The sequence below is a fragment of the Melospiza georgiana genome, chromosome Z (genome assembly GCF_028018845.1).
Source record: "Melospiza georgiana isolate bMelGeo1 chromosome Z, bMelGeo1.pri, whole genome shotgun sequence".
NCBI classification, from domain to species: domain Eukaryota; kingdom Metazoa; phylum Chordata; class Aves; order Passeriformes; family Passerellidae; genus Melospiza; species Melospiza georgiana.
Genome location: NC_080465.1, coordinates 81437661 through 81450413, shown reverse-complemented (window position 1 = coordinate 81450413; position 12753 = coordinate 81437661). Strand labels below are relative to the sequence as shown.

Here is a 12753-nt window from a genome sequence, read left to right as displayed (position 1 = left end):
CCTTGAGCTCACCCCACCCTGTTTATGGAGGATGGCCTGAGAAAAAGAGCAACCCAAGAAATAATACCTTTTCTTTTAGCCTCCTCCTCAGCCTGTCCTTAGAAGACTGAAGCAGGTTGATCTTCGGCCTGTCCCCAGGGCGCTCGTGGGCGCTGTCTTTCCGCTTGGTCTCGGGCTCGGCCTGCTGCTGGGGCTGCTTCTCGGCGGCCTCGGGGCCTCGCGGCGCCTCCGCGGGGACGTGCGCCGTGCACGCGGGGCTCTCCTCGATTCTCAGGCTCTCAGTCTCTTTGGCGTTTCTGTGCGTCTCCTTGTCGTTGGGCGAGTGCTTCTGGTTGTGGTGCCATCTCCGGTTCTGGCTGTAGCCGTGGTGGCCCGTCCTGCCCGAGGAGTGAGGGGCCTGGCCTCCTTGGTAGAGCTTCTGGTGGTCCCTGTTATGCTTGGTGCCACCCTGCTGATGATCTGTGTGCTGCTGGGACTTGTTCCCGCTGGGAAGCCTCTGCTGTCGCCTGGAAAGTCAAAGGAAGTCATTGGGAAGTTAGCTGGCCACCGAAAACAACAACAATAATAATGGTAATGATAATGATAATGATAACAACAACAACAACAACAACAACAACAATAATAATAATAACAATAATAATAATAATAATAATAATAATAATAATAATAATAATATTTTATTATTATTGTTATTAATCATTACAATAATCTATAATATAATAATAGTTGTAGTTATTATTTATAATAATAGTTATTATTAAAATTCATTAAAAGTTATCAAAAAGTTATTATTGCTATTAAAATTAATTATAAATTATAATAATATATAGCATATTATTATTATTATTATTATTATTATTATTATTATTATTATTATTATTATTATTATTATTATTATTATTATTATTATTATTACTATTATTCCATAATAAAATAATAATATACTATAAAAATACAATAAAACAATATATAATAAAAGTTATATAATAAAATAATATATAATAAAAAATTTTAACCCCTGTTACCTGGAAATCAAATAGGTTTTTTGGTTCGGTTGTTTAGTCTGGTTATTATTTTGCAAACTGAATGATAGTGTATTTAAAAAAAATGTAGAAGAAAGTCAAAGGAAGTTCACTCATTCCTTCATGGTTCTGTTGGGCCAACACATCTGTTCCACCATACAGCTTGGCCCTTGGCAGGGGATGACAAATGGAGAGGCAGTTTCTTGTCATCTAACAACTCATGCCCCTAAATTTCTTTCACTGACAGCCATATTTCAGGTGAAAGTTTTTGTGAAGTTGGACAACACGACTTTGGTTCCCAGGAAAAATTCTCCCATGTTTTTGTGTTAATTCTCTCAGGTTTCTGTGTTACTTCCACACTAACCAAGAAAAACAGCAGCAGCAAATCAGGTAGGCGGGAAATGCCAGGAGATATTTTTTTCTGAAGGCTTTAGAGCTCCTGATACACCTGGCCTACAGCATCACTTTCTCCTCTTGCCTGCCAACATGGCACACTGCTGCACGGGTTTGCAGTGAGCTAGTTTAAGCGTATCAAGGATTTCTAAGCAGAAAAAAAAATAACTAAGAAGCAAGATACTAAGTAAACTGGTAATCTGCCCACACCAAATGGTTTTGTTTGGCCTTATTTTATACACCTCCTTCAGGACCGCTACACCAGGACAGGACACACGCATGGATGAAAAGAGGAACAAACTTGGCTTCGGCAGCATGGAGAGCATGGCATCCAGGACCACAACCTCCAGAGAGAGACCTGTGTGTACAGAGCTCCTGATGGATAACATGGAAACCCAACAGCCACAGAGAGGAGAAACTGCCCCCAAAGGGTTTACTCGAGAGACTACAACATCTCCGAAAGAATGAGCAAGTCCCTGAGTGCTGGCTGTAACCGGTAGCCGAGATGGCAAATCCCCAAAAAAACAACAGTTGAATGGAAGAAATGCTTTGGCAGTCTCAGGCATCTCAGATTTCCAAACAGGCTACAGTGTGGCTTGTCCCCAGTGGAGAAGGCAGAGCCAGAATGCCATCATCCAGGATGCACCTAAGATGGAGAAGGTCCTGGCACTGGCTGCCTTCTCCAGGGCTCCTAAGCATGGCCACCCTAAGCATGCTGGCATCCCCTGCCTGATGCCTCTTTGATATTGGTCTTGGCTCTGAGAGCCCATGGGGTGTTTTAATGCCTGGCCTTTACAAGGCTGCTGGGAACAGTGCTAGAGGGTGACACAGGACATCTCCCCAGTATCACCCCCAAAAACAAGGAAACAACTTTAAACACTGTGGTGACCACAGTGGTTTGTCTCTGTATTGGTTCTGTAGCCATGATAAAACCCCTGGTCAGCCTCACTCCTTATCCCAAACCCCCACCCCAATCTGGATAAATAGCAGTGTTTACTTTAAACCCATCCCACAGCAATTAGTTTTATTTTCATCACTGGCACTGCTCAGCTAAGGGAGCTCGGATGAAGGAAGCAACCATTCACAAATACATTTCAATGGTCAGCAGTCTCCAACCCTGCCTGCCAAAGCCATCTGCCCACGGAATCTGTATTCCTTGGCATCCCCAGGAGTCAAAACCTATTTTCTGAGGCCAACTGGCTTTTAACCATAAAGAGTGAGGGCTCATGTTTAACAAATGCAGGACGGAGATATTCAGTCTGTAGTTTTTTTTTTTTTTTTTTTTTTTTCCTTTTTCTTTTTTTTTTCCCTTGCAAACTGAATGGCAGGGAATTAAAAAAAAAAAAAAAAGGAAAAAAACCCCAAAACGGAGATGCGAAAAGCTTTCCTGTTTGCTGGAGCCTACAAGCATTTTATGAGTACAGATTCTCCACATCAAGTTTTCCTGGCATTTATTTGTTTCCTCTCAGTAATGCAATCACATAAACCGCTTTGTAAAGAGCAATGCTTATTAAAAGGGGAATGTCAAAATAAAAGTTAGTTAAAAACCTTATCTGGTACTAAGGCCTCACAGGCCCAAGTATACAAGAGTTTTGCTTTCTGTGGTTTTGCTCTTCTCTCAGACATCTGAGTTTAACTGTTTGGTTGCATTTCAAGTCTTGGCTCATAAGCCAGTCAGCTTGCTACTTTATTTAATTTGTAAATATTGCACAGAAATTACAGAAGTTGCATAAAGACACGGCTATAATTTCAGAAGCAAGGGAAAATGTCTGGAAATGAGCTAGGAACCAAACTTGGCCATAAACTCCTGCAAGACACACACACAGGGACAGTTTTTTTCCTAAAGACATATTATAAACCTAACCCTTAATGTTTAAGGGCTATGAATGAAAAAAAGGTTTAAGATTAAAAAAAAACCGATGTAGTTAAGCCATTGTGGAATGTGCAAGATTGTTCATTTTGCGGCTGTTGCAATAGGATGGGAGAGAGCAGGCAGCCCTACCCCTCCAGGATACAGCTAAAAGGTGATGTCCCCATGGCAAGGGGAAGAGCAAACACAGACCAAAGCTCTGCAGTCACTGGCCAAAGGGTGAAAACACCAGAGTTTAAAGTTTTGGGAAAAAAATTGCAAGAAATAAAAGGCAAAGGAAGGAGAATGGCAAACAAGGAGCAATGTCTGTGACTTGGCAGCAGTCAGGGGTCTAGACAATCATCCAGCTTTCAGGCAAAGACTCGCTGTGTGCTTTTATCTTCCCAACACCCCAGCGAAGAAGAAAAGCCAAGAAGAAATAGGATCTGCAGGAAAGAAGAGCCAAAGCAGGCTCTTCTTCTAGGGCTCACATCTTAAAACTTGACTGCACAGCATCTCAAAGCCTGGGAGGTTGGGACGACCCATGCTTGCTCTCAGGTGTCACCAAGGTGCTGGGGACACAGAGAGCCCCAGGAAAGGACAAAACGGGGACCTGGTGTCCAGCCAGCCACACTCCCACTGTGGGTTGTTAGAAACAATCTCATGCTTGTTCAAGGGCAGCAGCACTGTAGATGCTCAGACGGCAGCTTAAGGTGATGTCCCGAGATGGTGCCTCAGGGTGACGTGTCAAACCCAGGGAACCAGGCCAGGGAAACACCCAAATGCACCTCCCAACCCAGGCTTTTATGTCTGAGATGCTGAAGGGAGGAAGCTGAAGCTTGAATTACACAGCAACACCTCCAAGTACTGCAAGAATTTACCCCAGAAAAATGCTGCAGTCATTGGGAAATCATCCCTCTGTCCCCCTCTGCTCATCCTGAGCCATAAGGATGCAGTGCCTTGCAGGGAACCATAATTCAGCGACAAGAAAAAGCATCTGGGCAGTACAATGGTTTCTTATCTCTTGACTCAATTTAACATTAAATTACTATTTTCACTTCAAAGGCCAAATTCCAATTCAGTTCAAAACTCCCCCTGACTTCAGTGGGATTTGGCCATCAGACAAAATGGAAACTGAAGAGACATTGAGAGTCACAAAGACATTGCAAAAGTACTAAAAACCAAGGGGAGACAGTCAGGGCTGCCAAGCTGGAAATAGGACGGTATTGCTTCTGCTATTGTTTCTCCACCCATTTTTTTATTTAATTAACTAAATGAGATACCTTTCAACAGAATTTAGATCTGACAAATGTCTGTTCTGTCGGAGAAGCCTACGCAAACAAATGTAAGGCTTCAGCTGTCTCGGCGATTACCAGCCTACGTGCTCAGAAATACGTAATTCCTCCAAGTTTTTACTACATCCTTTGCTCCCAAGGAAAGGAGCAGGAAGGCACAAGTCTGGGGAAAATAACTCTAGACATGTGGACAGCTGTGGCCTAAAACACAGTTGCTCTGTCCTGTCAGCCTTGCCCACATCCCCACGAGTGAGACGAGTCTTTTGAGAGCCCCCACCATTTGTCTGGCACATGGGGAGCTGGGGGACAATGTGGGGCTGCATTGTCCTGGTGGCTGCACAGAGATCTGGGTGAGCAATTCCTACAAACACTGAGAGGTGAGCAGGCGCATAAGAGCACTGGTCCCGTGAGGGGCAGCTGAGGGAGCTCAGGAGGCTCAGGAGGGACCTTCTGGCTCTGACAGGAGGATGCAGCCAGGTGGGCATTGGGCTCTTTTCTTAGGGAACAAGGGACAGGACAAGAGGAAATGGCCTCAAGCTGTGCCAGGTGAGGTTTAGATTGGATATTGGGAAAATTCCTCAATCAAAAAGGATGTCACAACCTGGAACAGCTGCCCAGGGCAGTGGTGGAGTCCCCATCCCTAGAGAGATTTAAAAGCTGTGTGGATGTGGCACCTGGGGACATGGGTCAGTGGTGGGTAGGGCAGAGCTGGGGGAATGGTTAGACTCAATGGTCAAATAGGTCTTTTCCCACCTGAACAATTCTAAGATTCTATACACTTCCAGTGGCACTTAAGACACTTACCCCCATGACACAGAGGACCTTGTATGGCCAAACAGACTGAAATCCCATCCTGGGACTGAGGGACCAGGTCCAAATGCTGGTTCCTACTTTGGAGAACCTGCCTGGATACTTGCCTGCAATCTCAGTCAACTTCCCCATGGCACAAACCCTCCAGGACACCTTAAGCTCCTTGCAGAGAAGAAATTCTGATTTAGTCCTGCTTTTGTGCAGAGCAGAATACCTGGTGGGCACAGCCAGGGCCAGTAATCAGTAGCTAAAAAGGACTTGCAGACACTCAGGTAACTTTCTCCACTCCTTGCATCCTTCTGGTGCTTGAATGAACACATTCCTCACTGCATTTGACAGACAGTAAGTTTCTCTGCACCCTTATGTCTGCTTGGGCAGGGTCTCATCTCTGTGTGAGGATCAGGAATATAATGCTAAGTCTTGGAAGTATCTCTTGATTAGCTTTGTTATTAAAATGCCTGCAACTAATTAGCAACCACTGTTGCAAAGGATGGATTAAGATCACAGAATCATTGAATGGTTTGGTTTGGAAGGGACCTTAAATACCATTCAGTTCCACCTCCCTGCCATGGGAAGGGGCACCTTACACTACATCAGGGTGCTCCAAGCCCCATCCAGCCTGGTCTGGAACACTTCCAGGATCTGCTGCAGGAATGGACTCTGTGGGACCTTCCATTCCCACAACAACCCCAGATCCCTCTTATCCATGACACCCCTCAAGGCTGGGGGAGCAGAGCATCCCCAAGGAACTCAGCAGCTTCTCCTGCAAATGGAGGACTGGTGGGAATCACTGTGGGATGTCAGGCCACCTCTCCCACCTTCTTTCTGAAAATCTTAACACAATTTTTCATTAAGTGAGGGAAATTAGGAAGGGCCGGTCTTAGAGTCACCACCAAAAGAGCAAAATTCTCAATTTAGCGTGTGGGTTATTTCTGGCTGAACTAGCTAGCTGCCCAGGAAACTCAACCTGAAGAGGGAAAGGGCAGGAAAAAGCAAAATCCTCTGAAACATCCCTGAACAAACCCATGTCTCCAGGCCTAGTCTTTCTGAACTAAGCATATTCCAGCCAGACCACAAACAATTGGACTGGTATCCCAAAGCAGGCACTGCTGGAGAGATTTGGGCATGGCAGTACTGCTGTGGTCAGAAACATCCATCATCACTGTCTTTAAGCCTTTAAGAGATGTTGTGGTCCAAACTGGAGGGACTGAAGGATCCCAGTTAGGATGGGATGGAATTTTATTGCACCTTAAACTACCAAGAGGTAGGTACCAAGAGGTCTGGGGAATATTGTTACTGATATATAATGAGGAAAAAGGTCTGAATTTCTATTTTAGAGGCCTGACTTCCCCCAGAAGAACTCTTCAGCAAGACTACCTCCATGAAAGGCACTATGATATTTCACATGCATGGATAATGGTAATTCAGCACTGCTTTGATGCAGGGAGCATCACAGCCCAACCCCAGCCATTTTCTATCCTTGCTATGGCTGAGAATGGGAAACACTTGAATAAGCTTGATGGTTCCACACAATTTAATCAAAAACCTCTAAACCCCACAGAAAGCAATAACCACCAGCTCCAAGGATGAAGAACACAGGATTTGTGTTGTGTTTTCCCTTTGGCTTTCTCCCTCAAACTGGTTTCACTTGGCTCCAGTTTCATTTTTGTTTGCATTTTTCTCAGATGAGAAGGGAACAAGATGTCATGTTCACTCCTGAAAACAAAAATGAAATTATTCACACTTCTTTCATGCCTTTCTGTCACCAGGGGTAGAGACCACCCCAACTGCTAGATTGAGCCCACATCATCTGGACAGACACGGCATCTTGGAAGTGCAGAAAGTCCACCTGTCAAAATGGTGGTGATCAAGATTTAAAACCATCTTTGAACAGCTGAGATGAAGCGCATAGTTTGAGTCTTACACGTATGCATCTTTACAAACATACAGCGAATGCCAGAAGACAAGCACAGCCAACCAAAACAATGCTGTGAGGGGAGAGATGTTTGTGATGAGGCTCAGAGTCTCTGGCTGCTGGGAACAGCATTATGAAACCCTCATGTGAGTTGCCTAGACGGGCACAATGCTCTTTGTCACCACCTTGGTCCCAAGGTACAATCACTGCTGACAACCCTTCCTTTGGGCCTGGACACCACATCTGCTGGAGAAGATTTCATTTGGTCCACTAGAGCATAATTAGACTCACTATAAAGCAACATGGTAGCACTGATTTTCACAATGATGGTTGTAAAACACCAGCACAGGCTGCTCAGAGAGTTGGTGGATGCCCTACCCCCAGAAACACTCAAGGCCAGGTTGGCCAGGGCTCTGAGCAACTGTGGTCTAGTGCAAGATGTCCCTAACCATGGCAGGGGATGGGACTGGATGAGCTTTAAGGGTCCCTTTGAACCCGAACTATTGCTTTAGTGTGATTCTGTGTCTTTACATCCAAAATTCCCGCTCACAAGCATATGGATGAATGACCAACTCATCCCACCCCATTCACAGGCCCACCAGCCTGCAGACTGTGCCGCAGGAGCAGAGAGAGCACTGCTGGGCTGAGGGGACATGGCACAACACCCCCTGGGATGGCCTCACAAGCGCTGAAAAGCAAACTCCACTGCTGCTGAAGCCCAGGGACAGCCCTCACACGCCGCAATGCTTGGCTGCACGGGCTGCCTGAGTCAGCTATTTTCTACCAAGCTTCATGGAAATGAATCTTCAGGAGGAATTTAAGGAGCTGTTTTGCAACAGCAGCTTGGGAAAGATATCCCAAGTGCAGATGGCATGTGAGATAGCTCTGAAACAGCTCTTTTAATGCTTTGCTGGATCTCCCACAAATCATGAGGGATGTCAAGACAGAGGCCCTTGCTGCATAGAGCAGGCAACCAGCTAGGAAGGCACCTCCTGGACTTCAAGGCTGACTGCTGTGGCTGGTGTAGAAATCACTACTGTGATTTCATGTACAAATTGCTTGGAAATTACTCTCTTTGAAAACTACATTACTTGGAATTACGTTGTTGGATTCTCAGCGTAAACAAGATTGCAAAAATTACATAAAAGCCATCGGAAAACATAGTGACAAGGAACTGCGTCCAGTTTAGACAAAACAGTTTAAATTAAGACACGACCACAGTACACAATGTTTCCCAAACACAAACAGATCCTGGACTACTGGTAAGAATGTGGCTTGAATGAATATGGAATCATCTTTTACTACTTTGCAATAAAAGAGCTTATACTTCAGACTCCAGGCTGCCTCCTTTAAAAATACACCCAGGCTGATCAGTTAACCCGAGATCTGATAATCCTCCAAGAGATATAAACTTTAAACCCACGCCAAGATGCACAGACACAGCCCACCACCATCCTCTGTGGTCTGTCCCCCAAGACACATCCTAAATAGTACAATGAGCCCCCACCTGCTGCCTTTGTGTTCAGCTGTCTTCCTTTAGACCCCTCTGCCTCTTTGACCTGCAGTAAGGAGACATCCTAGGGTTTTTTTTCCATATCCTATTTATACCAGTGCTTTCTAGTGAAGAAATAAATGTCTTTCCTGTAGGAGCTAAGGCAAGATTTGACAGGATCTCCTGACAGCTGTCCAGACATATGAGATGACCCAAAGTCAATGGCAAGCAATTACTTCCGCCACAGGGATGCAGTAAAACATCAACCCAAGCTGCAGAGATGCTTCAGACTTAGGTGCGCCAGAATCTTTATCAAACACACTAAAATAAATTCTTTAAACAAGATGCAGCAGCCTATAGCATTTAATGTAGAGATCTGGGAGCCAGGATTGATCCAGAAATTGATTTATTGCAACCCAGTGACAATCCTAAGCTGTTTCCTGAATGTTTGCTTAACTCTGTCCCACTGTCAAAAGAGGAATTCATAGAATTACAGATGGTTTGAGATGGAAGGGGCCTTTTACAGGTCATTTAGCCAACCCCCTCTGCAACGAGCAGGGTCACCTTCACCAAGAGAGCTCTCTGCTCCTGACCCCACTCCTGCGTCCTCTCTCATGCTACCCCTAACACTCCCACAGAATTGCTAAGCTGTGCCAGGGTCTGATTCATTCCCAAAGCTTAATTTCTCTTGGATGAGTTTTCACTTGTCAGTTTGGACGGGAACACACTGCCTGGGGGCAGGCACAGATCTGGGCCACCTTCTGCAGCTCTGCTGCCACGTAGCTGCTGGCCCTTGCTGCCTGGGGACCTGCAGCCCCAGCTTTAACCAGGAAATCAGGAAGATCCATAGCATCTGCACAATGCTGGGAATGGCTGGAGCAATGTTAGTTTAAAGGAAAGAAAGAGGCCTGTTGTCCACTCGTGCCCTGGAGGCTGTCACGCTAAATAAAGACATTATCAGAGAAAGAGCAGAGACCCAGCGCCTTCATGCCTGTCAATGACCCCGACACCTTCTGAATCAATCTAAGGGCTCTCTTTCCCACAGATGGTCCCTTGGAGACAGACTGCTGTGGCTGTGGTAGGAATAAATGGAAACAAAACAGTTAACAAATAACCAAAAATAGAGCACAGTTACTTTTTTTTTTTTAATATGGAGATGAAAAATCCCTGGGTGATTTATGTGCCAGCACAGATATTAGCTGCATATGATAGATGCAATATTTTTAATACTAATATTTTGGGCTGAGACAAGAGCCGGAATGGAAAGTATTTCCAGCGCCTTGACTTCTTTATTTTGCAAACATCAGTTGCTAACTGGGGTCAGACAGAAATATTGTTTCTGCAACAAGAGCCCAAACAACTTAAGCTGGCAACTTCTTCACACACTAACCATGCCAGGAGGCCCTGCAGAGCTTCATCTTGTTGCTCCCTCCCAGGTCCCCGGGGCCAATGTCCCCAGCTTGGGCTTGCAGGGAGAAGCAGTGGGTGGAAGATGCTCTTTTGCTGAGAGGGTGGCTCCTTGCCATGGCCAAAAACTGGAAGTCACCACCCAAACCATGCCACCATGAAGTGCTGCTGGGCTTCTTCAAATGGGCCAGGTTTCATTGAATGGCGCTGTATGAGACAGTGGGTGCCATAAATCCTTTCATTTATACCCACTGAAAGTACCAACCTGTGCTGGCCCTCGTCTCTGAGCTCAGTTGCCAGATACTCTGGGGAGCAATCTGGCAGCATGAAGCCCTGGGTGCTCACTCCAAGACGGTGGCATGTTTATACTCGAGGATAGAAAGAAACAAGTTATTTCACCTCTATTCACTCCAGCAACCAACTGCTGGCAACACCTCCACGAGCTCACGCTGGAAAACAAGGTGTAGATGGATAAATCCATTTCCAGTACTGAGGAGCCTGCCGGAAACACTCCACCAAAGAGAAAGCCATTTCAAGAACAGATCGGTTTCCTAGTGCAGAGGAACCTGCCGCTCTATTTCCTTCCCTCAATTCTGGCTGGCTGAAAGAGCAGCACGTAGCCAGCCGTGTTTTGCACGGTGTGACACTGAGAGAAGCCCTGCAGGGCAGGCTCACGGGTGCCAGGGCTCACTCACAGCAGGATCTGGTGGCCAAAGGCTCACTGCAAGGTCTGCGGTGGGGGAAGGTCCAGCTACAGACTTCTTCCACCTTTCCACCTCGGTTTCCTCACAGCCAAAGGGGAGATGCTGAGAGCAGTCCTCTGCCAAAAGGCACCCTGAGGTTGGTGAAACACTGATGAGGTGTTTCATTGTCCATCTGTCTGGCTGTCTGCCCTGGGGATGGCTCTTGCATTCTTTCTCTGTGACCCATCCTACACCCCAATGCCTGCCCACACAATGAAGGCTTTCCTCACATGTTGGGTAAAAATAAATAAATCACACCACCAGCTACCAAAGCAACACCAATACAAGCAATACCAAAGACATAGACCTGCTGGATTATAGAGGACTGAGTCCAGAAGAGGCCACCAAGATGCTCTGAGGTCTGGAGACAGGCTGGGGAAACTGGGGATGTTCACCTGGAGAAAAGAGGCTCCAGGGAGACCTCACTGCTGCCTTCCAGTACTTAGTGCTTTACACTGATATTGTTGTACTTTTTACAGAGGCAGACAGGGATAGGACAAGGGGGGATGGTTTCAAACTTAAAAAGGGGAGATTTAGATCAGATGGTAGGAAGAAATTCTTCCTGTGAGAATTGGGAGGCCATGGCACAGGTTTCCCAGAGCAGCTGTGGCTGTCCCTGGATTCCTGGAAGTGTCCAAGGCCAGGTTGGATGGGGCTTGGAGCAACCTGGGATAGTGGAAAGCATCCCTGTCCATGGCAGGGGAGTGGAACAGGATGATCTTTAAAGTTCCCCGCAAACCAAGCTATTCTAGGATTCTGTGAAGATGACGAAGGTGTCCCAGGAGGAGAATCAAAAATTGCTCAGAGTGTTCTGGAGCATCTCTTCTATGAGGAAAGGCTTAGAAAGTAGGGGGCTCAGCCTGGGCAAGGCTCTGTAGACACTTTATTGCAGCCATTCAATACTTACAAGGGAAAGAAACCTTATAATCATCAAGTCCCACCACTAAGAAGGGAGAGCACAGCTGGGAAGCAGCACTGCTTGCTCCTCTCACCCTCTTCCTGGTGTGCCCTGCTGGTCACCAAGCCAGGAGACCTTGTGTCACCTCTCTCTCCTCTTGCTCTTATGGCCCTTCTGTCCAGCTCCAGCACACCAACAGCACATCTAAGCGCAAGTTAAGAACTCTGCTGATGCAGGATGGCATGGCAAACACAAGATAAGAGGAGTGATGTCCCAGCTGGAAGGCACAGCCAGCGGCACATGCGGACAAAACGCCTGCCCCGCTCGCACGCTGTAATTCATCAGGCCAGCTGAGCCCTGCCAGGAACAAACTGCTGGGCTGGTATTGTCCTCTGGGGACCTGCAGCCCTGAGAACTAATTTAGTGCAATAACTCCCAGTGACACTGCAGAAAATCAAACCAAAACGATGATCTGTCTCTAACCTGCCTTCTGCCAGCCCCTCGGCTGTGGCGCTGCCGCCGCCAGCTCTGCTCGGGCAGGCAGGGCAAGCACCCACAGCTGGGATTGCCAGGACTATGAACACTTGTTTCCTTGAGGAGACTTATCACAAAGGACCAGCACTGCAACAAGGAGCTCTTCATCTTGCTCTCGAGGATGCTCAGCTTCAGCTGGTACAGCTTTCTTAGTCATGTGGTTTAGTTTTAGGTGGCTCTGTGAGAAGCCGGGAGTTGGACTTGATGATCCTTATGGGATCCCTCTATTTTGACAGTCTGTGATTAAGACAAGGGGGAATGGTTTTAAATCAAAGGAGAAGATATTTAAATTAGGTATTAGGAAGAAATGATTGACTGTGAGGGTGGGCAGGCCCTGGCCCAGGGTGCCCAGAGCAGCTGTGGCTGCCCCTGGATCCCTGGCAGTGCCCCAGGCC

The 12753-nt window shown here is 46.5% G+C and overlaps 1 protein-coding gene across 2 annotated transcripts in view; it reads right to left on the bottom strand.

Annotated features, from left to right (window-relative positions):
- The window catches only part of CTIF (cap binding complex dependent translation initiation factor), a 146894-nt gene that overhangs the window by 44169 nt on the left and 89972 nt on the right, over nucleotides 1-12753 (bottom strand). For both annotated transcript variants that reach the window (XM_058044210.1, XM_058044211.1), the window contains exon 8: nucleotides 68-506. In XM_058044210.1, the coding sequence (XP_057900193.1) occupies nucleotides 68-506 (439 nt within the window). The remainder of the gene's footprint in view (nucleotides 1-67; nucleotides 507-12753) is intronic.